This window comes from Andrena cerasifolii, chromosome 4 (assembly GCF_050908995.1).
Source record: "Andrena cerasifolii isolate SP2316 chromosome 4, iyAndCera1_principal, whole genome shotgun sequence".
NCBI classification, from domain to species: Eukaryota; Metazoa; Arthropoda; class Insecta; order Hymenoptera; family Andrenidae; genus Andrena; species Andrena cerasifolii.
In genome coordinates this window covers 2652023-2679930 of record NC_135121.1, presented here as the reverse complement: position 1 = coordinate 2679930, position 27908 = coordinate 2652023, and the positions used below count along the sequence as shown (strand labels likewise).

Genomic DNA, 27908 nt, shown 5'->3' with positions numbered 1-27908 from the left:
TCGAGGTTCCACCAACCTGGAGAAGACGCCAATCGGGACCATAGAGCTACACGCATTTTATTGCTGACCCTATCTCATAACAATATCTATCACAAGCCCTATCCTTTCTAATAAAACTTCATTGCGTGGTAAACACGAGTGTTTTCTTTACCATGTAATGACGGCTTATTAGTGGGCCACAAGAGGATGAGGGGGAGACGTTTTGGACAATAAGGCAGTGATGCCCGCTGAGCCCAACCATATTCAATCTCCTGATTGCGGACATGGATGAGGAGCTGGGGAGGGGATGCTGGAGGGGGTGAAGCTGGGGGTAGAAGGGTATACGCACTGGATTTCGCGGACGATGTGGCGGTACTTGGATGAAGGGGATGATAGGGATATTAGAGAAGTACGCGGAGAGGAAGGGGTTGCAGGTAAATGGTACGGGAGGGTGAACGGGGTGGGGGTGCCGGTGTATTTGAAGAAAGGGTGGGGGGAGGATAGGTGGAAGAGGGTGGCGAGGTTTAGGCTAGGGAATGAGATGAAAGCGGGGAGATATTGTGAGAAGGAGGAGAAAGGAGGTGTAGAATGTGTGGGAAGGGGAAGGAGTCGTGGGTGCACGTGTGGGAGGTGTGTACAGGTTGGGGGCTTGAGAGGGGGTGCCAAGAGGCGGTCATGGAGGTGTTGGGTGATGAGGGGGAGGAGGACGAGTGGATGAGGAGATTGGAAGAAAGGAGAGCTGTGTGTGGGCGGGGGGGCGGAGGTGTAAGTGAAGGATTGTGAGTGGAAAGGGAGGCGTGCGGAGGCGGAGGTCCGAGAGGCGTAGGAGGGTGCGTGTGCGTGCGTATGAAGGCGGGGGTAGGATAACGAAATAGGTTAAGATAGGTTAAGTTAGGATAAGGTAGATGTAAAGGTAAAATGTTAAGGAGAGGGTTGTATGGGACATTGTAACCCCTAGGAGAACAATAAAAAGTTTACTAATGGGCCACCATTTATTGCAGGTTTATGATTGGATAAATTTGGTCTTCTCCGCGTTATAAAGTAATTTACAAACATCTGGTATTAAGTTGCAGCGGTGCATACAAGATTTTAGACTCAATCCTCAATTGCTGATAGCTAAATTCTCTGCGTTCGGTAGCCAATAAACCGTGATCTGTTATGGAAAATTTTTTAACAAGCTCTGGCGGTTTCATAAATTCATTGGAATCATAAAGTATTGCGTGCAATCATTTTATCGCACAATTGAATCAAACGAGTAATACGAGTATGCAGCGAATAATATTGTATTTAACTTGTAATTTGTCAATTAATTTTGCAGGAAAATTAAAATTGGTTATACACACAGACAAGGACATTATTTATGAATAATCCTACTCCATTTGTACTCTTACACAGACTATGGATGTGTCCCAAAAGTGGTGGAGTTCCATGAAAGGGATGATTCGGGGGGTGATTTGAAACAACTATTCCCTTTGCGAAAATATTGTCCGAAGCATCGTTAACGAGATATTAACAAAAAAAAACCCGGCCAATTAGACCGCGATCCCTCCACTCGAGCTCCTGCGATAGCGTTGGCTACACGGTAGGCGACTGCGCTTGTGCTACGAACAGTCAAATCGGCATGCATCGAAGGAAACCGCGCAAAATAACAAACGAAAAAGTCGTAACATACAAAATCGAACTTTTCGTCATCTTTTGGTTGTCATTTAAAGTGAAAAATAAATAAAGGATAAATCAAGGAAAATCAAGTCAAACCAAAAAAGACGAATATATAGTTTTTTTAAGCAGAATCGAAAATAATAATTATTTCAAGTGAGAGGATAAGGAATACGCTAATTTCCTTTTGTTTATTAACAAAATTTCGTACGATATTTCGTACAGACGAAAATATAATGTAACAGGAAATGAACGAAAAGTGATCGTAGTTCGTTATTGTGATAAAAATCCCTAATTCAATAACGGCCAACACTGTTGCTGATAATGAATAAGACTGTTTAAAAATCCCCAAGAAAAATTTATGTACGAAAAGTAACTAAAACTGGCCCTTTCAGAAATTCACCTGCAGCTTGAAAACCTGTGACACTATGGCACTGAACCGATCCGGGTCCTCGACAGACGCGCCCAGTGCACAGCTGGTTCCAGGTATACGACACCACCCGAAGTTAATGATCGCAACGTCAATTGCGTCCGGGTTAATGTATCGAATATTCACTTCATTGCACGGCTGCTAACACTGATCACTTAATTTATTTTTCATGGAACGTGTTGTTCCTACCTTATAAAAATTTGTGGAAATGAAATTTCAGTTGGCGTTCGGTGCCGTGAAAATGTTCGTAGAATAGTAGTTGCGTCTCCATTGTTCTGGGCATAAACCCAGAACATCGCGTAATTTTATTAAGCAGAGAACGTTTCTGCGACGTGATTTCTAACTAACTGACAAGATTTTTTCCAAGCAACTTCCTCTATCCCCAAGTAGTTTCTCTCGTTCCATTATGAGTTAACTCCCAACAGGATAACAGGCATTCAGTACAAAGAAGCCAGCACATTTTCAAAACACACGTGCCTTAAGCGTAACGAACGGACTACCATGTACTTTTACAAAAGCCCGGGCTCCGTCCTTTTACTGCTAATGTACCCTAAAGATAGACAGCAGACACCACACGTATCGGTTCGAAAAGGTCCGAAGAGAAGAGAAGCAGAAAGTCGTGGACTTGCTATAAAGAAGAAAATGCATACCACTCCTGTTTCCCTTTTCCGATGCCTTGAGGTCACGTCTGCTTCAAGGCGGAACCAACTAACAAGGAGACCGCACAGGTTATGCAATCGGTTCTGGAATGAGACTGGGTGGACATTGTAGTGCACACCTAGTGTTACAAAACCGTAAAGGGTTTTTGTACAGTGGGCCTTCGTTTTCGAGAAATTTGAGTTCAAAGTTTTGCGCGACAGTAGTATTTCAGTCGTGCAAACATTGTTAGCAAGCAACGGTCGTAGCTGCGATATTAAGATGTTTGGCTACGGTGCTGGAGGTCTTCGGTTCGATTCCCTGGTTCGCGCTTGTTCTTTTTTCTTTTTCTTACCGTAGTAATGCAATGGCTGCACCTAAAATTATTTTGCGCTGTAACGATGTTAATAATATATATTAGTACAATAATACTGCACACAAAGTACAAACATAATACAAGTGCAGATATAATATAAATATAATAAAACCGCAAATTACAAATAATATCAGTGCAACAATATTACTGTATACGACTATCCCTACGGTCAGATATGACCGGAGCTCTAACTGCCGTTAAAGTCTATTCGATAGTCTGTAGCCCGCGACGTCTTCGGCATATTTTTTAAATATATAAAAGCACTCACACTTATAGACGTAGTAAATTTAATACATCATCGATAATGATAATAATATTAATATTGTTGCACTGATATTATTTGTAATTTGCGGTTTTATTATATTTATATTATATCTGCACTTGTATTATGTTTGTACTTTGTGTGCAGTATTATTGTAATAATATATATTAACATCGTTACAGCGTAAAATAATTTTAGGTGCAGCCATTGCATTACTACGGTAAGAAAAAGAAAAAAAAAACAAGCGCGCACCAGGAATCGAACCGAAGACCTCCAGCACCGTAGCCAAACATCTTAATATCGCAGCTACGACCGTTGCTTCCTAAGAATGTTTGCACAACTGAAATACTACTGTCGCGCAAAACTTTGAACTCAAATTTCTCGAAAACGAAGGCCCACTGTACAAAAACCCTTTACGGTTTTGTAACACTAGGTGTGCACTACAATGTCCACCCAGTCTCATTCCAGAACCGATTGCATAACCTGTGCGGTCTCCTTGTAAGCCATAAATTACCCAAAACGTTAGGAAACCGTTCTTTACCGCAGACTCGCGGGACAATACGGTCATAAACCGTGATCCTAGTGAAATGCTCAAGCCGATCAGCATGATGAATTTTTGGCTGTTTCGATGGTTCGTTCGTTGCACTTCTGCAAAGCACGTGTGTTTCGAAAATGTGCTGGCTTCTTTGTACCGAATGCCTGTTATCCTGGTGGGAGTTAACTCGTAATGGAACGAGAAAAAGTACTTGGGGATAGAGGAAGCTACTTGGAAAAAATCCTGTCAGTGAGTTAGCAATCGCGTCAGAGAAATGTTTTTTACACAAGAGTACTACGCGATGTTCTGGGTTTATGCCCAGAACAACGGAGACGCAACTACTGCTGTACAAGCATTTGCGCGACTGCACCCACGGCTCCGAACGCCAAGTGAAAATTCATTTCCACAAACTTGTATAATGTATTCACTTCACTGTACGGCTACTAACACTGATCACTTAATTTATTTTTCATGGAACGTGTTGTTAGTCGCCGTACAGTGAAGTGAATATTCGGATTCTAGGGTACAATCACAGTTTGATCATTAAAATATTTTGCATTATTGTTAATTACCTTTTGCCATTTCTCTGGCAGCTTACGAATGCCACCATGTTTGGGAATGTGGTAGTTCTACTCACCGCCACACTCACTCTCATCGCAGCACCTCCCGGAGAGTGGAAGCGGCGGCGGATCTACAATCGTTGAGCCCATCAGCGCACCGCTTCGATCGGTTACTAGAACGTTGGAGGCGACGCTCAATCGACACCGATCATCTTGCATTCTCTCTTGTTCGCACAGTGCTAAGATAACGACGTGTTTCGCGTGTCGAATCATTTTCTCACGAGTATCATTTAACAACCGTCAGTAATCAAGCATAGATCAGCTAACGCATCGCTCTTGCTCAGTCTCTGCTTTACGATTGTATATTCACCGCGGAGGACGCGCACGTGGTGGTGTAGCGATTCGCGATCAAATCGCCTCGCAGATTAATCTAATCGCGAGACGGCTGAAGTTCAGTTTATCTTAACGCGCTCACGCTCACATTGACTGTATTTTACAATAAATTGACTCAGCTCATTTTATAGGCTATATTGTGTGGCACCTTTAATAGCGAACATAACGTTACCGGCATCCCGAGCTCTCAACTCTTTTCAATTCTCAAACACACCGCGATAGAAATTCGGTAGCTTTGTACTGATTATGTAAATCTAGTCGGAAAGAATTTATTCATACACCAACTTAATATTATTTTTTAAATTTAATTGTGTTGGCCGTTATTAAAGTGGGGATTTTTACCTCAATAACGAATTACGGTCACTTGTACATTTTCGATTATATTACCTTTTCGTTTATGTGTTATTTGAAAACGAAATTTACGTATTTCTGGTCCTGTCACTTCAAATAATTATTATTTAAGATTCTGCTTTAAAAAAACTGTGAAACATGGTTTCCTTCAATGTATGCCGACTTGCTTGTTCGTACGTTCGTAGTACTAGCGCAGCCGCTTAACGCGTAGCAACGCTGCAGTGGGAGCTCGGGCGGAAGACGCGCGCTTTGATTGGTCTGGGTGTTTTGTTAATATCTCGTTAACGAAATTTCGGACAATATTTTCGCTAAGGATAGACTTAATATAGACTAAATATAGAAACCGTATTATCACGGAAATTTTACGAGAATGTTTAATTTTATATTTTAAACGAATGCAGAAACATACCATATGAAGAACATGACACACGATACAATATGTTACGTTCTGTCAAGTAGAAATAATATTAAAACTGTAAAGTGGAAGATTAGTATTTGTAAATACCTCGTAATAGGCGAGAAAGCCAGATTCTTTAGTATATTCGCCAGCCTTTCCACCGCCGCTAGCAGGTGCATGGACACGGAAGTTCGCAGGGTTCGACAGAGTGAATGATCGTCCATAGGTTGGCATGCCTATTATTAATTTATCCTTAGGGGCACCCAACCTAACCCACATCGAAGCCGCGTTATCTACGCTGAGCTGCTTTTGCCACTCGGAATCCAATGACGATGCATACAAAGGTGCATTGTGACCAGCTTCTCTTTCCCATTTACCGTGAAAGTCGTATGCCATTAAATTAATAAAATCCAAATAACTAAAAATAAATACATAAACAAATAAATCACTAAATATGAGGATTATCATCACAAGCAATTTGTTTCATGTATGGTTTTATAGTCCAGCTGTTTTGGTATATCCTTGTTTGGCAGAGGTAGGGTCCATTTTAACAGAGCCTAAGTCTCAGGCTACTTATGTTACTGATTAATATCACTATGAAGTGATAAGCATATAAGAATTTTACATCGTACCTAGATTAAAATCGACACAAAAGCTTATCCTAAGAACCGTGTGAATAAAACTATGTTATGTGTCAAAATGGACTCGGTATCCGCTATACAGCTATACAGAACACTTGCTGTCCAATAGAGAGTTAGTGTCCAATAGTCAAAATCTGATTAATCTATAGTTAATACTAGTTTAAAGCACGTATTTAGTTATAAATTCTACACACACGCGTTTACTTTAACACAGGCTTGAGAATTAACTGCTCTTTGCGTCCGATTTTCAAAGGCAACTGGAATAGGCCTACAGAGGACATCATTGACAAAAAAACGCATCGATAATAGTACTCCATGGGACGATGTAGGAACCTATTCATACGACTGTCACCCTAATGCGTCACACATTCATGTGTTACGCGCCTGAGGTGTCTCAGCACTGCAGCCGTGGCGGGGGCCAAGATGCGCGGCGGGAGAAAAGAGCAGTTAATTCTCAAGCCTGCCCTAAACTATGTTCACGGAATATTGTAGATATGTTCGCGAAAAAGGCCAACTATGTGAAGTCGACTACTAATCGAAGACACGCAGCCACAATCGAATGAGTTGAATGTACTTCGTCGCTTCAGGGACGCAGCGCTGGCGTGCAGTTAGTGATGGGATCTGAAGCACTTTGAATCGCTTCGAATCTACAGGGTGATTCTCCAGCGACGCTTTTCAAAGAGATGCCGTCTGGTAATCCGTGGCGAGGTCAACCCCCCCCCCCGGCGGTGCCACACCGAATTGTATGGATTCCGACCCTCGAAGGGGTTGGAATACCATTAAGAAGTGAGAAACGTCCAGGATGTCCGCATTTCTCATCAGGTCGTTGCGAAAATGGCGTCAATCGATTCCTTATATTTCGCCGATGAAACTGACACCAAGAACAACGTAATTCGGACCATAATGAAGGAAATTCCATGAAAAATTAATTTCTATCATTTCAAGTTGACTTCGTTAATAATAGTCTGATTTGCATGAAATTGTGTATGATTTTCTTCGGAAAAACATAAGGAATCCATTGGTGCCACTTCCATATCGATACGATAAAGAATAAAGAATTTCTTAATACGCTGAAATAAATATTTCACATTTTCACCCTCGACTGCGGGGCGCCGACGTCGATGCGCTGCAGTCGGCCGAGGATTCATACCTGCTTTAGAAATAAAATAATTCTTTATTCTGTACCGTATCGATATGGAAGTGACTCCGATGAGTTCCTTATATTTCTTCCAATGAACATCATACTAAATTTCATATAAATCGGACTATTATTAACGAAGTCAACTTGAAATGACAGTAATCAATTTTTCAGGGAATTTTCTTCATTATGGTCCAAATTACGTCGTTCTTAGTGCCAGTTTCATCGGGGAAACATAAGGAATCGATTCGCGTCGTTTTCGCAATGATCTAATGAGAAATGCGGACATCCTAGCCGTTTATCATCTCTTAATGGTATTCCAACCCCTTTGGGGGAAGGAAGCCATAAAACCCGGTGAGGTACCGCGGAGGGTTGACCTCGCCCCGGAGTACAAGGCGGCATCTCCTTGACAGGCGTCGCTGGAGAATCAACCTGTATACATATATGTAGTATATGACGAAAAATTCGAATCACTTCGAACATGATTCGAAGTTTAAAACTCTTGAAATTCTTGATAAGTCTTGACTATTGATAGGTTTGAAATCTTTAATGCCTCGATACTTCTTAAAAGTCTTCCAAGTCTTGATAGATTTGACGATCAACATCTTCGAATTCTTTCGATGAGTTCATCTTTTGTTTTTATTTCAATAAGATAAGCCGCACAGAGGTGTACTGCCTAAACAACATTTCCACGCTCGAGCCTTAGCAGTATCGAATATCCAGCCTTACGACTGGAACGGTAAAAATGCCCGATAAATGTAAATGATAAATAAATTTAATACGAAATATAGAAATTGGTATTTCCATTACTGAATGCCTATTGCTGTGTTTGTGTTTATGATTCTAGAGATTAGGATCCTCGAAGCGCGTTGTTTGAGAATTTTGACCCGAAAACTTTTTACGGTCAAAAACAAGACCTCATTCCAGCGATTTCAAGATAGTGTGAGTGAAAAGTCACAATATCGTGGCCAACAAATTTTAACTTCTGGGTACGGATACTGATTTGACACTGATTTTATTGACACGGACAAGTGTGAACTACTCCATTATAAATCAAGGAAACGATATTTTTTAACACTGGCACTGACGGCACGGAACTGACGTATATGAAGAGACATCCGCAATATCACTTTACGGATACGGAACTGACAAGTGTGAACTACTTCATTTCAAAACAAGCCAACGATATATTTTAAACCTGACACTGGCGGTACGGAACTAGTACCGAACTGATATATGTGCAGAAACCTTTATCTCGCCCTGATAGCCAGATCTGGGCAGCAGAATCTGACGTCAGAACTGCAGCAGTCTGTGTCCGCATTTGGCTGCGTTCTGATGTGCAGAGCCTGAGGTGCAGTGCCTGATGTCAGATGGACAGCAGATCGACAGCAGATCGACAGGAGATTTCGCCGTCTGCTAGGCACAGCAACAGCGCCATCTGTAGGCAATTGCTTGGTAATTCTGGATCTCAGATGGCGCTGTTGCTGTGCCTAGCAGACGGCGAAATCTCCTGTCGATCTGCTGTCCATCTGACATCAGGCACTGCACCTCAGGCTCTGCACATCAGAACGCAGCCAAATACGGACACAGACTGCTGCAGTTCTGACGTCAGATTCTGCTGCCAGATCTGGCTATCAGGGTCGGTAAAAAACTGTAATGCCAATAGTAGCGTGAATAAAGTTTTTTTTAAAGAAACGGCTCTCTTTCACTTCTTGTTATACCGATCGTCACATAGTTAAGAATGGCCCTAATTCTTATTGAAAAAACCTCACCTATACATCTGCAGGACTCTCATGAAGATGTAACAAACAATATAGAAGTTTAAATTGTCATTAGTGTCGGCACGTGTTCAAAGGGCGGGGCTGGCTAGATAAATCTTCCCGGTAGAAGTAACTACTCAGGAATTTGAAATTTTTCAAAATTTGCCAATTTTTGAAACTCTGCACCAGTCAAAGTGTTAAAATTAAAACTGATTACCTTGCTACAGCTGGAACATCGTATCCACTCTTAACGTTGTCGGGGCCTACCGGGACAGCGGCAGTTAAAAGAAGCCTCGGCATTTTTTTCTCTTGAGCTTCCGCTTCGAAAGCTTCACGAAGCTCTGTAAATATTTCAATTGAGTAGTGATCGAGTAAAGTAAAGTAATCGTAGCTTGTGATAACCATTGAAGTAATTATAAACACGAATAATTTATGTTTCGAATCTGACATTTTATTAATTTAATTTAGATTTACCTTTCAACAGAAGAACATAGTTCTTTTTATCGTCTCCTCCTTTGGGATATTCCCAGTCAATATCAAGACCATCAAAATTTCGATCTCGTAGATATGGTATTGCGCTATAGATGAACGTTTGTCGCGCAAATCTCGTCGAAGCTAAGTCCTTGAATTTTTGAGTGCCAAACGACCAACCACCTGAATCAAAATCATTAATAATAACATGCTTGCAATTTTTACTCTACATATTGACGTGCTAATATTAGATCTGTGATAAAGTTCTGTCGCTTTCATTTAGCATGATTTAGCATCAATTAGTGGCAAAGCCCCGGGTTGGTGCAGGATATATCCCGATTTATTGTAGAGACACAAGAATCTAAAGACTTTTGATTATAGAACAATTTCAGCATTTCTACACGTAAAATTGAGCCGTGAAGAATGTACAGAGTGTATAAAATGGTAACTGCTTTCAAGGGTTAATCTGGATTGGTGGACATTTGTAAAAAAAACTTGTCGCAAAATTGTTTATAACATTGAAGTTAATGTTAATTCATTTTTACATCAATGTGCTCTGCTCATTAAGAAGAAGAGAAGTTCAAAAGACACCACGTACCGCAAACGCACCGTTTCGACGCAAAACATTGTAACAGTTTAAAAATTAGAGTGTGTAGAGAGACTTTAGATTATATTTCATTCGTCCCGTTCTCGAGATTACAAAAATAGTATTTCCTGTGTTCACGCTACATGTCACAACGTTCAGAGTTTAAAACAAACAAACCGTCTAACTTCCTCCTATTTCGGTACGCCGCGCCGGCTTCGTATTTGTGCGTTTAGACCAACAAACGAATGCTCGTCGCCCCCCCCCCCTTCTTCAACAAAATTCAAGTCTAAAGGAGCATTCGTTTATGCTTATTCGTTTATTTTGTCGAAGTGGGGAGCAAACAAGCATTCGTTCGTTTGATCTAACCACACCATTAGAGTAAACACGCGCAAAGAAGTTGAGTGAAAGTTTAATTTCTAATTTGGTGCGAAGGTGTTCAGCATGGCCAAACGGAAATGAGAAAAGATTGAAATACAAGCTTTGCAAAAAAGTTCAAGAAATTACAAGAACAAATGGAGATGCTAAGGCAACAGATCGGACACGGATAGTGACACCTCCGAGGATAGTAATTTAGTCAAGCTTTGTGGAGGGCAGCGAAGCCGGGCAGCGAAGCCAGGCAAGAGAAGCCGGACGCAATACTTGGACCCGAGGAAGCTCAGGGTAGGTATGTGTTAGGAAATATCAAACACAAAAGGGTAAAGAAAAAGAACGAGCCACGTGCTCCGATGAGCGGACTGCCATGTTGGATATACCCCCCTCCCCTCGTGTTTGAGATTGTAAGACGATTGGATTAAACGAGATTTTGACATTATTATGACGCGCGATGCTCGCACAACGTGCGTGTAGAACAGAACAGAGTTCTCTTTCCGTCTCTCTCTCAATATTTTCTCAACATTGGCAGACACACAGACGCTCGAATGACATCTAGTGTACACGAAAATAATAATATAATTCAATCAATGACGTATATCGAGAAGGGATAGACAGCAATACCTATTTTTTAGACGGAAAAGGGGATAAACAGAATAAGGAGAAGTAAGGTGAAGGAAATTTTAGGCAAATACCCTCTAGGTCTAGCATCTAAAGCGTTGGTAATAAAACTCCATCTATCGATCTGTAACAAACCGAGGTAGGTATTGGTATATAAATGGAATCTATAAAGATGAAAGAGTGAACCTATTGGAAAAATACCCATACGCCAGAGGTCTGCAACAGGCCAATATTCCGACCCTTGGGAAGGACCAACTCTTGGCAAATCGGCGGGAGGATCGGCGATCTTGGAAGACGGTGCACCGCGGTGTGGCGAAAGAATCACCGCCAGGTGTATCTCGTGAAATTCGAGCCATTTTTCTTGCTCGTCCCCTTCTGCCTTAGATGGTCACCATAGTGGTTTTAGTGGGTGCAAGCCCCACATAACCTCAACTCCTTCCCCCGAAGGAGCGAAGTATCTGTCTGAGGTTTCCATCATATAAAAAAGGCCGATATCTCGAGTCAAACCACCCGTTCCCCGTCCGTCATTCCATTGCCCTGACCAGCCGCCAGCCGTACCCACTGCCGAGTTAGACAGGTCAGCGTCGATTTTTACCCGCCCGAAACTGACGCAGCGTTTATCTGATCCGCGCTATACTCACTCATAATTAATATTCGTTATGAAGAACCTTTATTCGGAATAACTGTTATGAAGAACCTTTATTCGGAATAACTGTTATGAAGAACCGAAATTTCCAACTATCTGTTTCGGTTACGGTTCCAATTATCCCCCTCATATCACTTCCATAACCGTTATTTTTTCGATTCTATATCGATTCCGAAACGGTTCCAGAATAAATTTTTGTATCGTCTTTTCCCTAATTGATATCATTAATTATTGTAGCTGCAGATTACTGTATATGTGCGTATTTTTTACAAAATCCTTATAGAAAAAGGAGAAACATTTATACATATCATTGATTTCTAATTAAACGTTGAAATAAATAAATCAGGTACATATTTTTGTAGTGAAACTTCTTTAGCCGCGGTAGCGTAAGTTTTCTCGGGTGTAACGGAAGTATGAAACGCTTCCCCCACTAAGAACGCTTCCCCCGCCAAGATACCCACCACTTCCGGTTACTCCTATCCTGGGAAGGCGAGAGCGCGTCAGAGGGACCGAAAACGAACGAGGAACGCGCTATGTCTTTCGGGCGCCTGATATTCCGTCCTTTGCATGTCCGACGGAGTATCAACCTTCTGAAAGACGAAGCAAGACAAAGTACAACAGGTCGTCTGTCTCGTACCGTTCCTCGCTCGCTTTCAGTCACGCTGACTCGCTCTCGCCTTAGCCAAGAAAGGAGGGAGAAACTATCGCTCAGAATAGTAGGTACACACCCATTGACGTTGAATGCTCACCACCGCGCGAGTTGAAAACCGCGAACTTTCAGTGTGAAAATACTGTACACAGCAAATCCTCGTACCGTGTGTGCACAAGTCATCTTCTCTACATATATAAAGCGGAAAGTATTATTGTGTTTGTAACGTGTAAACTTGCAAACGGCGGTTTTCACAGATGTGTAGAGGCAACATTTGGGAAGGTAGTAGGCTATCTATCATCTCGATATTACTAAATGGGACTGACAAGGAGACCGCACAGGTTATGCAATCGGTTCTGGAATGAGACTGGGTGGACATTGTAGTGCACACCTAGTGTTACAAAACCGTAAAGGGTTTTTGTACAGTGGGCCTTCGTTTTCGAGAAATTTGAGTTCAAAGTTTTGCGCGACAGTAGTATTTCAGTCGTGCAAACATTCTTAGCAAGCAACGGTCGTAGCTGCGATATTAAGATGTTTGGCTACGGTGCTGGAGGTCTTCGGTTCGATTCCTGGTTCGCGCTTGTTCTTTTTTCTTTTTCTTACCGTAGTAATGCAATGGCTGCACCTAAAATTATTTTGCGCTGTAACGATGTTAATAATATATATTATTACAATAATACTGCACACAAAGTACAAACATAATACAAGTGCAGATATAATATAAATATAATAAAACCGCAAATTACAAATAATATCAGTGCAACAATATTAATATTATTATCATTATCGATGATGTATTAAATTTACTACGTCTATAAGTGTGAGTGCTTTTATATATTTAAAAAATATGCCGGAGACGTCGCGGGCTGCAGACTATCGAATAGACTTTAACGGCAGTTAGAGCTCCGGTCATATCTGACCGTAGGGATAGTCGTATACAGTAATATTGTTGCACTGATATTATTTGTAATTTGCGGTTTTATTATATTTATATTATATCTGCACTTGTATTATGTTTGTACTTTGTGTGCAGTATTATTGTAATAATATATATTATTAACATCGTTACAGCGCAAAATAATTTTAGGTGCAGCCATTGCATTACTACGGTAAGAAAAAGAAAAAGAAAAAAGAACAAGCGCGAACCAGGAATCGAACCGAAGACCTCCAGCACCGTAGCCAAACATCTTAATATCGCAGCTACGACCGTTGCTTGCTAAGAATGTTTGCACGACTGAAATACTACTGTCGCGCAAAACTTTGAACTCAAATTTCTCGAAAACGAAGGCCCACTGTACAAAAACCCTTTACGGTTTTGTAACACTAGGTGTGCACTACAATGTCCACCCAGTCTCATTCCAGAACCGATTGCATAACCTGTGCGGTCTCCTTGTAAAACAGACATGGGATTTAAGTGAACGCAGCGGCTGATTTTCGAAGGCAACGCCTCCTTTCTCCCGCTGCGCGTCTTGGCCCCCGCGGCGACCTAGGTTCGTGGAGCACCTCAGGCCCGTACTATATGAACCGCGCGTGGCGCATTGGGGCGACACCGTATCAATAGGTTTCCACATCACCCATGGGGTTACTATCCCCTATCGAGGAACAAGCCCTCGAGCATCAAGAAGAACTGTGCGATCTGCAGCACGAACAATTCTTTGAAAACGAGGGAAGAAAAAGGAGCCGAATTCTTCAAAACATTGGAAGAATCGACATGCCCCAAACTTAGGAATTTCGAAAATGCGTAGCATTAAGACAGAACAGCGCACACAGCTAAACGATTCCTCGCTTTCAACGTTGATATGTACAACATCGTCCAGCCTCCCCGTTAATATTTTAGATTTGCCCAGCACGTCTAAACGTGCGCAAAAATCTAGTTTCCCCAAACATATTTAAAATTTTGATAGTAAAACGCGTTTTTCCAATCCATTTTTTATCGCGCGACACAGTGGAATAGGCCTACAGGGGATAGTAACCCCATGGGTGATGTGGAAACCTATTGATACGGTGTCGCCCCAATGCGCCACGCGCGGTTCATATAGTATGGGCCTGAGGCGCTCCACGAACCTAGGCCGCCGCGGGGGCCAAGACTTCTTAGAGGACTCTCGGACCTTCGCCAGATCTTACAATAGACCGGTATTGCCAGGTAGATATGGGTGTGCATCGGCGATTATGCAGGACCAAACATAGATATACTTCGTGAAATCCACGTAGACAGGCTTGTTCAAATAAAAATTTGAATTTTAAAATTTCTCTCTTTCTAAACAGCTACATTTTTAATCTTGAGAACGAAGCGGGCGAAATATAATTAAACGATCAATCCAACTTACCAGTAAGTGAAGTTCGATCGCAATTATATGAAGAAGCCTCGTTCAAAGAGATTACAGTCTCACCCACGAGAAGAAGGGTTCGTTAGGATTTCCCCATTCTTTTGTCTAGAACCTCACATCCTGATAAGAACATAGCAACTTTAAACCAACTCTAAACATATGAAGTCGACATCTAGAAAACGGGAGAAGTAAGCCGGTTCGTTTGTTTTAAAATATGAACGTTATAACATCTAGAGTGAACGGAGGGAATACTATTTTTGTAATCTCATCGAACGAAGCTTCTTCATATAATTGCGATCGAACTTCACTTACAGGTAAGTTCGTTTTATAAGCAACCCGAAAAGTGGCAAAGAATGATAACAAATAATGGTCATTATATCATTGATTAATTGCGTCTTATGTTTATATTCCAATATTACAAATGATAAGCGAATAAAGCGACAGAACATTTCCACATACCTGATAATTCAAGCATTTTGCAGACAATTAGAAAATAAGTATTTATTTCAAGCCAAAATTTGAAATCGAAAAATTCTTTCGAAAAAATTGCTTAAATCGAAAAATGGTGATTTTCTTCGTTCATTATTATAAATTTGTTAAACTTTTCAAATAAATGGGAAAGATTCAGAGAATATAGATTTAGAACATTCAACATGTATTCATGCTCAAATAATACTGAATGCAAAAGAAATAGAAATAGGAACAAGTAAATATTATTTTATATTGAAAGCTCACCAATCGCGAGTAAAATTTTCAGAGAAGGATTGGCTTTCTTCAAATTAATGATCCTTTCATACAATCCGATTTTCCCTTCTTTTGTTTCATCGTTCGATTCGAAACTCGTCAGTTTATTCTTCTTCAGCCAACCAAACGCAAAAATGACGTGCGTGCACAAGTCAGGTTGAATATCTTCGGGTAGGAATTTCCCAATTTTCGTACGATATTGAGACCAATTTGTATAATAACATACAAGCTGAAAACATTAAAGTAGTACCACATTTTTCATTTATTTATTAAATTTCCGTTCATCGTCTTTGACAATAGAGTATTTCCAATAAAATTATTTACAAGCACATAATTTTGCTGCTACTATTCACATTATACTCCCAAATACTTTTAACATAAGTGTATACAGTTATACAGGTGTATCTTACAAAATAAATCCGCGAGTCTAATTGTAAGAGTTAGGTATCATAGTGTCCCAAAAGGGGGTTTCTGGCTCGAAAGAAGGTGATCGCTAACCCTTCCGCTTTTTCTACTGTTGCCACGGCGAATTGGATAATTTCTCTCATTCTACACGATGCGGCAATAAAGGTGCAGCACAGAATTTCATTAAGAAATAAATGTTCGCCACTTTGCTCACAGCAGATGTTTATGTTACTACTTGCTTTGTAAACCAGGGATGCTTAACAAAGGTCGTGTTCAGATATATTGGCCGGTGAGTTCTATTTCGCGAGCAGCGCGCGAGGAGAAATCAGCCACCACCACCTGACGACCGTGGATTGGCACTTGAAGTTGCTGGGCCCCCGAAGGGTATGGTGGGGTAACGGGAACGCTGCTCGGCTCCGCTTGAACGAAGCCGTGTGGCTGTTATCGAGAAAGAATCAATGTTCTGACCAATAAAAGTGCTAATTTTTTTCGGACCTAACGCACACCTATTCTGATGTATGTACTTCTACGCTAAGAACTCGGTTTGGCCTACACGTCAGAACCTTGGTGCTATCCCCACCACTTCTAGTTCACTCTTTTTCTGCGAAGGCGAGAGTGAGATGGAACGAGAGCGAGTTAGAAAACGTTGAGAAAAGGAGTACCGAGGCAGGCAAGCGGTGTGGTAGGAGAATACCCCTCACGAAACTCACCGGCCAATATATCTGAAGACGACCTTAGTGCCCCATGAGCCACCGGGGGCACCTCCGCGTCGCTGCCACGCTGAACGGCCCCCTCCATTCCTACCAGACTCCAACTATACAGGATGTTCGACTACTGTTGGGAGACAATTTATGGGGTGTTTCTAGACACCATACTAGGACGAAAATCAAGAATAATGATATTGGGGTTTAGGCTTCGTTTGTTAGTTATAATTGTTTAAAGATATGCCTAAAAACCGACAATCCGTGTGCGCACGGGGCAGCACAGGCGAGGGGTCGAACAGTGATATTCAAAACCACTGTTGCACTGAGTCACTGACTTCAGAGACGCTGCTACAAAATTTATCTCTTATTCGTTATTACTTCATCCAAAATTGAAGGGTATCATTGAATTACACTAGACCTGCCTACTCGTTAAAACCCATTGTTTCCATTATATCCACTGTATAGTCAGTTGTATTATCAAGCACACACACGCAGGGCCGTTGAGTGTGGCAGCAAAGCGGAGGTGCCCTCTGCGGCTCGCGGGCTACCAGTTAAGCATCCCTGTTGTAGATAACTCAAGACTAACTGTCGAGTCACAGATTTGTGTATATCCGTTCACGCGTTGTCGGTGCAGAAAAACTGTCGCGATGTTCGCTCCACTGTGTTGTTATTGTCAAGAGATATAAAAGGCACCTAACAGTTGATCTGTTCGGAGATGCTTCACCGCTCCAAAGTCAAGCCGAGAAATCTACCTATTCGATTCTGAATCGTCACCTTCTTTCAAAAGAAATCTGTATGCCCCTACATTTCTCAATCCCAGGTCGACTGGTAAGTAAGGTAAGCCCTCCGAGGCCGGTGACCAGTCAAATGCGTTTCGCTTCTTGAAGGTAACGAGTATTCTGAGTATGCTCCAACTTTACAGGTTTAGAAAGATTCGCTGGCAAAGGCTTGTATAGCCAACAGCAGGAAAATAGTGAGGTCGGGAATGAGGCAAAATCACAGATAGAAATAGGTCCTAAGTGTTCACCATGGAAGGGATTCAACACTTATTGTGAATAAGTCTCATTGCTAGTACCGGCCTCCATTATGGGCCATGCCATGCCAAATTGACCACTTTTGTACATTGATGTTAGGGATTTTCACGATGTTGAAATATATTGTAGCAACAACTGATTGGTAACAATAGATGTAACTGTCTTCAACGTAATCCCTTGATATCCTCTTATTTTTAACCGATTTCAAACAGGAGGAGGTTATAGATTCGACCCGTATATATTTTTGTTATGTACCTCCCGATTGACCGTTCCGTTTGCCGAAGATAATCAGTTGTTGCTTCTTGAGGGGTTATACCTAGTCAGGCGGCCGAAAAGAGGCGAATATTTGTGATTTTTTTAAAAACGGAAGCATATGTTCTTACAGAACATTTTGCACTTAAAAGAGCAACATTTAAAAGAACATTTGGTAATTTTTTCGTAGAAAATATTTACGTTAATAATAAAGTAACAACCCACATCCAAGAAGCCTTTTTAAAAATTTGGTTTTGTGGTGAGCACTGCCATTCGGAACCAGATTATCTAAAATCAATAGACAAAAAAGATTTCGTTAGTATATTAATGTATCTTCCGATTGACGGAGAGGATTTTCCGAAATATTAATTTAAAATAAAATGGCGGCTATTTGAAATCCTGATTTTTTCCGCGTGATTTTGTTACGAAAAAATCAGGATTTCAAATTTAAATAGCCGCCGCTTTTCAAAAAAATTCACAAATATTCGCCTCTTTTCGGCGGCCTGACTAGGTATAACCCCTTAATAGCCCCTATAATGAGGTACTATAGTGTTCTGCATACCTGCAGTAACAGGCTCTACATATTTTCACCCGAGGAGAATTTTAACATCACCTAAAACTTGCATACAAAGAGAAATCATAGTTTACAACATTTCTCATTATATTTTGGCTGATGCGTCTTGTCGCGTAGTCTACTTGAATCGGGCGCACCGCACCCTTTGGTGTCATGCCCTGATGACAATTTTAGAGTGTCCGCCAATTAAAGAAGCGTGTACAGGGTCATCATTTACTCATGCAACCTACGCGTGCGCGAACAGACGAAAATGGCAACACCGCCTCACGGACGCACTCCACTACAATCATTCACCGGCCCGGCGTTCGGAGGGCTGCCAGCGACCGCTGAACAACAGTGATTTCCGAGCTTCGAAAATTTTAGGATGGTCTCTTTCAAATTAATGTCGCAAAGAGCTATTGGGAATTTCCCGGCCCAGGTACCAGAGCCGCGCGCTCCGCTTTTATGATCGGTTTACCACCCGCATCCCAGATTACTGTAATGAGGTTTGAAAACAATGTCGACTGCTCTCGTACTCGTCTCAATTTAAAAAACTTTAGGTACGACAAGGTTGACCGCGGCGCTATACCCCTGTACGGACAGATTTTTCGCCAACTGTGTGTAAAAGCTAAGACCTTTAGCTAAAAGCGTTGAGAAGTTAAAAGGTTAAAACATTCAGACACAAAAATTCTAGAAAAAAATTCGAACACCGCTATAATCAAACACACGTCCTATTAGTTACCCCTTAAAAAGAAAATCAAAACAATAAATTTTGAGGTCTGCAGAACTAATATATAATTGAAGAAAAATTTATTTTCTCAATTTATGAAAGTAATGATACAGAAACAACTAGCCTATTGTTTATCAACACCATGAATTTTAAAAAGAGCATTAAATACAGTATCAAAGAAACATTTTGCAAAAGCTTTTCACAACAATTATGGTTAAAAAATTGATAAGAGAAAAATTAATTAAACGTAAAATATATTAAATTATCCATCAGTAAGAGGGAATAATTCTTCCTCATTTTTCGACGCAAATTCCATTCCGATATCTTTTATATTTCAAAAGTTATACGAAAAAGGCCCCCAATTCTTCAACTTCGGCCGAGAAATTCCAAATACCTCTTTGCGACGTTAATTTGAAAGGGACCATCCAAAAATGTTTGAAGCTCAGGTATCACTGCTGTCCAACGGTCGCTGACAGTTGCCCGAACGCCGCGCCGGGCCGGTGCATGGTTGTAGTGGAATGCGTTCGTGAGGCGCTGTTGCAATTTTACCTGTTCGCCCGAGCGTTGGTTACACGATTTAATGATGCCCCTGTATATAGCCCTAATAAGTGTATAGAGGAACGACCGTGCAATAAGGACATCATTTTTTAAAAGTTTTGAAATCATGACTAAGAACAAAGTCGGAAAGAAAAATATTTTTATTATTTATATTACAAAAATGGCTTACGGAATATAACAAAAACTTAATCAAGAACTATTTGAGGGCTTGTATTTTTTAAATAATTTCGAAACTAGAAAAATGATGACTTAAACGCCCTCTTATTTCATATGGACTACAATATATTTCAATATTATTAAAATCCCTGACATCTAGGTGCAAAACTCGTCGAGTTGGAGTGGAATGGCCCTTATCCTTAGTTTAAACACTTAACCTGAAGTTCCACCGCTAATATTCAACTGTTAATGTCCTGAGAACGAATTTGCATGTTTCGGTTTGTCCCATTATTTTGGGATACACTGTATAGTGCTCTCTGCATAAGTGACCGAGTGCCCGGTCTCCAAGTATGATCATCCGCTATTCCCACTAACTCTTTTATAGTTGTCACAGCAAGTGAGCCGAACTGATTGTGAGAATGAGTGAGGGATATGATGTCCCTTATAATGACTTTTTTTTTTAAATTTAAGAATTCGGTCCAAGACGCTCCCCGATTTATTTCCCTCTGGTGTGATAAATATGTGTGGAAATTTTCGGCTCGATCAAACAATTGTAAACCGTGCCTCAAGAAGCTCAAAGTTTCGAACGAAACTGCGATCTTGCAAACACCTGGTTTTTTAATATGCAATCCTGTATGTAAGCAAATGTGTGATGGAACTGGAGTTGGGGCTATTGAATATCGATATCTTATCGATAACTTATTAATAGTTAACGATATATCGATAATATCGTTAAGATATCTTTAAGTGGTGGAAGAACGAAGGTGGTAAAAATTTTCCATTTGTTCAGTCTTTGGACAATGGCGGTAAAGTATTTATGGATTCCAGCAACCTCTGTCCCATGTGAACGATTATTTTCTTAAGGTGGACAAAAAAATAAAAATAAATAACAGAAGGTTATAGTATATCGTGACTTTAGGCTTCTTCAAGCATGGTTCAGAATAATGTGATTATGCCGCAATTTTACATACCTACTTAGCACACCAAAAGGAATACAATTAGCGGGTGTCCCAACATTTTATCGCACCTTCAGTTCCAAGGGCCACCCTAGTGAGGGGGCCCCGTAATTTATGGCATGTCGTTGTCGCGTGCTCTCTCTCTCTCTCTCTCTCTCTCTCTCTCTCTCTCTCTCTCTCTCTCTCTCCCTCTCCCTCTCTCTCTCTCTCTCTCTCTCTCTCTCTCTCCCGTCCCCGTCCCCGTTCCCGTTCTCATTCTCATTCTCATTCTCATTCTCATTCTCATTCTCATTCTCATTCTCATTCTCATTCTCATTCTCATTCTCATTCTCATTCTCATTCTCATTCTCATTCTCATTCTCATTCTCATTGTCGAATTCTCAGGGCGAATACATTACTCGTCTCCAAAATTGATCACACCTGGTCCCGAGGCTTTCATAACTCTCCGGAAGTGCTTAAACCGGTGGACGGGTTCGGTAAAATTTGCTCGCTAGAAACGATTACGCGGAAAGGCCTGACTGACTTGAAAGTCATATTTTCACACATCGAACACTTTTAAGAAAAGTCTACTTTTTAATTTTGCAGATATAAGTGACAAAAATAATTGTACTCACCTTATAATCATCCGATTTGCTGGTCTGAATTTCATTCTTTTTGTTCTTGTTGTTGATGCGATTACGCGTGACCTTGAATCTATTCACACTAGCCGAAACTTCTTGATCATTTAAACTCGATGCGGCGACATTTGTAGGCCTGCGGGTTCTCTTCCTCGCACCTGCACGGCCGAATATGTTTAAACTTATTAAAGTGTGCTCATTTACAAAAAGACATATATCTGTATTTATGATATAATAATTCATATTTGTACTACAAAAACAGAATTATCAACAAAATGTTTCGTTCTTGGGATATAAACCACTGCAAGTTTAATGTACCACGAAAACTTGTCATAAAAATAACAATATAGTACTAGTACAAATATAGTAATATTGTAAAAAAATATTCTTCCATGGAACAATTGCTACAATATACATATATTCTATATTGTTAACGATTAGTTAGTATCTTTAATTTTTAATAATAATGTATCTTTAAAGCACATATAATTTATAAGTGGATGTCCCAAATTTGTCAGATAAGAACGTTACAATATCAATATTCAGTTTGAAAACAAACACGCCTGAGCAGCAGCTTAATCGTAAGATGTGCGGTTTTATCTCCACAAGTGATCAAGTCTCAGGACCGACCGTGCTCAATTTTTGAAACGTTTAAACTATTTGACTAGCTTTTGATGTTTGCCGCGACGAGTGAGAGGGACTGAGAATGAATGAGAGCCATAAATTACGGCGTTCTCTCATTCATTCTCAGTCTCTCATTCGCCCCGGCAACTACAAATGATCATTTATGGGGACCGCACTGTAGTGACAAATGCGTGTTTGTTTTTTTTCTTGGCGACTGTACGGACGTAGAAATATTTGTATTCAAAAACCGGACAAAAGTCCAAATCAGCAAGTTAGTCAAAAACTCTACCAAATCCATTTTGCTTAAAGCTTGGTCACCGGTCCGCCAAACGGCAGCCATAAAAATTCTTCCCCCTTCCGCCATCTTGTTTTTTATTACTTCAAACGTAGTAAGCCACAAAGTTGAAAATTTTCAACTTAGTAATTTTTTATATTTTTCTTGTAGATTCTACGGAAACGGTCAAGCAATTTACCAGAAGAAAATGGGCAAAAATACAGTCATATCACAGTAATAAAACTAAATTACGCAATCAGGATAATATTACTTTGCAGTATTACAGTATAATAGCAGTAATATTTCTGTGTCCACCGGGGAATAAAAGATATTTTTAAAAGTTTTCTTGGCAGCATAATTTTTTTAATAAACTCCTAACCACGCGTTCTTTGCATGTATGTACATTACAAAAAACACAAAATATTTTTGTCCGAGTTTATTATACAAATACTCCTATGTGCGTTACCTATCTGAATTTGTAAATTTGTGTGCTTCAGACGTTTCTAATCCGAACTTTTAAACATGAACAACTAACAACATATATTCGGTAATTCAAAAATTCAAGAAGATTTGGAACTTTTGAGAAATGTACTTCAAATGATGCTAATAACGTGATCATTTCTTGTTTTGGCAATGAAACGTCCTAGGAGTGAAAATACACTGTCAATGAAATTGTGAGTTTTCATATTATTATAAATATCTGCGAAACCGTAAAAGATATCGATAAAAATTTAATTCAAAGTTCTATGGAGTTTTGATATCCTACAATATGCTGATAAAGAATTTTCGAAGAAAGGGTAGTGGGGATAAATATTGATAAAAGGTATTCAACACGTTTTACCGAACGACATCAATTAATTACCTTCTGCATTGTCGAGGATGCCGAGTAGTATGATGAAGCAGACGAGCAGCAGCCAGATCGTTCTGCTGTTCGACATCTGAAAGGAAAGTGAATGTAGTTGATTAGGAGAACTTTTCACAGTTACGTTTTAAAACTTTCCTAAGAAAGAAACATGAAACAAAAATATTCCTTCATTTGGGTCATAATGTTCATTTAATCTGTTGGAATTAAAGATATGACGAGAAAATACATGGCTATATACAGAGAGTGCATTTGATTCATTCGGACCAATCGCATTCGCAACAGTGAAGGAGCCGGACACACCTTCTATTCGCGATGCGCAATGAAGATACAGTATTGTCTCGTTAGCGACTCGCTGGTCGGGACCGGCGTTGAGTCGGTATCGTGAACAGAACCCTAATTCCGAGTGTTCGTGTCTCGCTTCTTTCTGGCCGGAGGGGGGAGCGAGATGGAACACTGCGTGCGCGGCGAGCGTGCGCGATGGTCGCAAGCGCAAAGGACAGAATGTCAGGCGTCCGAAAGACGGAGCGAGACAAAACATCAACGCGTCTTCGGTCTCGTACCGTCCTCGCTCGCTTTCAGTGCCTCTCGCTCGCTCTCGTTCCATCTCGCTCCAGCTTTCGCCGGGCAAGAGTGAGACAGAAGTGGTGGGGGGTAGCGAAAAGTCCACAACGTGTACACCAAACCGAGCTCCCAACGAGACAATACTGTAATGAAGGGCAGAAGAGAAGGAAATCAAAGAATGCAGAGAAAACATAGATGGAGAACTGTTTCGGCAGCTAATTGAAGACAGGGTCTGGTACATTGCTATTGGTGACATCCAAAGTAACGAAGAAGGGAATACACATATGTGTAGAAGTAGGGGAGGGGGGGCGACAGTCATTGATTACGTCATAACTAATGCAGTAGATTTAGAAAAGCTCACAAGGTTCAATATTGAGGAAAGAGTAGAATCAGATCATATGACCATTTGTGTAACATTCCGACTCCCGAGGAGATAAAAATATGATAAGCCAATGAAGAGTGTCAAAAACAAAGAAATTATGTGCTGGGTAAGGAAAGTATAGAACGGTTCGTAAATAACACAGCTAGAATTTAAGCAAAGAAGTGTCGAACAGGGTAGGTTGCAATTGAAGTAGGAAGATGTAAATGTATAGTTAAAAAAAGTGTTAAAATAAAATAAAATATGCTAGGATATAGGCGTTGATCGAATAAGATTTGCGGAAGTGAAAAAAGAAGAGGTAAGATGTTATACAAGAAGTGGAAAGATGGCAAAATCTTAAGAGAGGAATATTTGGCAGGTTAGGTGAAATTCATAAAAATGCGCGAAGAGAAGGAAAAATACGAAAAGTAGAGAGGGAATAGAGGCGATAAAAAATGCAGGGATAAATCTTTACTTTAGGGGAAGCATTTCCAATTTTAATGAACATGACATATGTTGTCAAGGTCGTCATTCTGAACAATATTTCTCTCTAAACTTTTTGGCGCTCGGCTTTGGTTTACGAGATATGTAATGAGTTAGCGCGGTGGGACGACGATCTTGCCCCCCACTGCGCGAGGTAGCGAGACCGCGCTGCCTCGACGGTCTTGCCCCCACCACTCGTCCGCGAATTTCGAGCACTGCCGCGAGAGGGTCGCGCACCGACCGACTCTCTCGCTGCCGAAATCTCGCGGACGAGAACATATAGGTCGGCGCACGGGCCTATTTGATAGAGTACGTCTAGAGATCCCGAGACAGCGCTCGGAGAGACCGCCTAAAGCGTTTGTACGGGCAGTATGCCTCTCCCAGAAACCTCCTGTGCGATTCCACGTTCGTGTGCCGACATTAGTTCTTGTGAAATATCGAGCCCTCGTGTAAGCACCCGTTCTATTGCGTCGACAGGCTGAGTATATGTGTCTTTTTGAATTCTCCCCCTCCACGGTTCCCAGAAGGACAGCGTGAGCCATCCTCTGGACGCAGGCCGATTCACCTCTATTCTCGAGAGCGTCCCTACAGCCTCTGTCTCACTCGCGGGTCGTGCCCACTGGGTGAACGGACCCCAGGCTCTCCGACCAGGGTCCAGTGGCAGGGTTGGCCCGCCAGGATACCGAACGGTCAAACCCCGTCTTCCTCTTCCACTTCGCCGAACCGCTACCGACGATTCGGCTAAGGTAAGTATAATAATTCTGTTGAGGGGGTATTACACCCAAAAATTCGATTTCTTGTTTTTTGATTTTCCAATAGTTTGGGGTTACGAAAATATATCCCTAAAATATTAAGGTGAAATTCTTAAAACTGCCAGAGTTATAGGGGTTTAAGGCCGCAGCGTGGCACGTAATCGTTCCCTCGACCGTTTTACCTAAAGAGGCTACGACTGCCAGCAGACATGATTTTTTTTAAGCTGAGAAAGGTTTCCTCTACGGTTCTACAGGTTAGAAGAAAGTTACAGAAATTAGTCGCTATCTACCGTAACTTCAGTCGTATAGACCATAACTGCATGAAAAACTTTAAACGCGTTTTTCTCGATACAAATTTTTTAGATCGGGTGCACATTTTTCTCAAAAACCACTGGACCGATTGAACTAAAATGTTACAAACATTCAAGGTGAATGTGTACCTATAGCCTGTAGCAGAATTGCATCAATAGTTTCAATGCAACGCCCCCCCCCCCCACACACACCTCATTTTAGTTCAAGAAAAGTAGAAAAAATCAAATATAAATTTTTTAACAGCTCCGATTTCGGTAACAATGTCCGGATTTGGTCACATCTGCTACGGGCGATAACTACACTCATATAGATTTAAAAAATCTTTGGTACTTTCATTTCAGATGACTAGGACGGCCGCAATTCGTGCGCCCGACGGGGCCGGTGTTTGATAACATGACCTGTGCATCAGCGTGTAACTTGTACAATTTTCAATATAATGCATGCAAAAATTTGTATTAATAGTTCAAACACTACTAAATATGTGTGCAAATCCCCTGCCCTGTAGGTGCGATAGGTTATTCACAATTAATTTCAAAATATCACCTTCAAAAACGAGTGTCTAGCGTGTAATACCCCCTTAATGCAAGAATATCTACCAGATATACCTAGTGAATGATGTACTTTAAAGAATGAAATCGATTAAAATATTTGTCGTAATGAAAATAGCGTTTTTCCTTTATCATTATGCGTGATCTCATTATCGCCTACAGTTAGTGTTCCCAATACCACCTGCAGTTAGTGTTCGCAATACCGCTTACCCTCAGAGTTTCCAAATACCGGCGGGTGATGTCCCTTGGTGGTAAACATGATTAATTTTTTAATGGTCACAATGGATAGCTTGGGTTTGATTTACATTACAAAAGTGTCTCATTTTGTAGATGCAAAGTTCCAATTTGGCGAATTTTATATTAAGATGATATTTTCACCATCGGCAAGATATTTTTACCATCGCAACCTAGCTAGTGTCAATCAATCATAACCTGCCAATTGTTAAATAAGGTAAGTTGTCAACATTGTTGAAATGTCACGAGTTTTTACATCATATAGAACACTGAATTATTATCTCAATTAACAAGGTATATCGCCAAAAAATTTTAATAGACTATTTATGTAGGGCTTATAAGAAGCGAAGGGGACGCACAGACTTGGTAGTTGTCCGGAGAAGGTTCGACAGGCATCTTCTTTCGCACAAGTTTCTGGAAATTTATACCACGCATGAACAAAATAATATATTGTAACAAATTGTATTTAAATTGCCAGATATTTTTGTACCAGCAAATTATTTTTAATTTAGGGTTTCTATCTAAAGCTTATAGAAATTAAGGGGATGCACAGGCTTGGAGGTTGTCCGGAGAAGGTTAGATACACAGAGAAGCATCTTATTTCGCACAAGTTTCTGGATATTTGTCAAATAAGGTAAATCGACAAAATTTACCAAAGGCACAGCATTAAGAATTAAGAAAATTATGGCGGATTCCTTTCAATGTAGAGTAAGTCACATTAGTGAAGAAAGTACGCTGAAAACACATCTCCCTTGATATTTTTCAATCTTTTGTGAAAGATATTCGGAATACTTTAAAGTCCACAGCAGTTGCCACGTTATTCATTTATTAATTTTATTCTAAGGCGCTGATTGGTTCGACTCCCCACTTAACCGCCTACGTTTTTCTCCGTCTTACCGCCTGTTACCTCTCTGTCAACTGTACCGCACGCGACGCCTTCATATACACGGTGGCACAATTATTTCCGAATACGCACGGCAAACGCCTTCGATTTATAAAAATTGTTTTGCAGTTCTTTTGAATGAACGTGTGTTTATTTCAGAGACAATAACTGTTATAACCTACATTTTAAAAGTTATGTCATAATCTTCCTATAAATGATTTTGGTTATGAATAACAATTATCGATGATGGATATCGTTTTTATTCCATACATGGTGTTTTTATTCGCGTTTATAGTTTATTTTATACATAGCCTATTGAGTTCATGTCCAAGATTTATTCTGGAATTGTTAAGGTGTGGAGAGTATTCCATGCAACTTATTGGCAAATACATATTATACAGGGAGGAACGGTCAAGGTGTTACAAACCAATATTTCTGTAACTAAACGAGCTATGACATTTTTATATTCCAGCCTTGTTTGATACCGAAGAGTATAAGATGCAACTTAATTAAATTTCTATA

The 27908-nt window shown here is 40.6% G+C and overlaps 1 protein-coding gene across 1 annotated transcript in view; it reads right to left on the bottom strand.

The window, feature by feature from the left end:
* Cht7 (chitinase 7) overlaps positions 1–27908 on the bottom strand; it is a 127758-nt gene that overhangs the window by 36620 nt on the left and 63230 nt on the right. Inside the window, exons 2-7 of the mRNA XM_076810373.1 lie at positions 23253–23328; positions 21490–21650; positions 15519–15756; positions 9589–9768; positions 9332–9455; positions 5684–5993 (exon numbers count right to left, since the gene is read on the bottom strand). Of these exons, the coding sequence (XP_076666488.1) occupies positions 5684–5993; positions 9332–9455; positions 9589–9768; positions 15519–15756; positions 21490–21650; positions 23253–23328 (1089 nt within the window). The remainder of the gene's footprint in view (positions 1–5683; positions 5994–9331; positions 9456–9588; positions 9769–15518; positions 15757–21489; positions 21651–23252; positions 23329–27908) is intronic.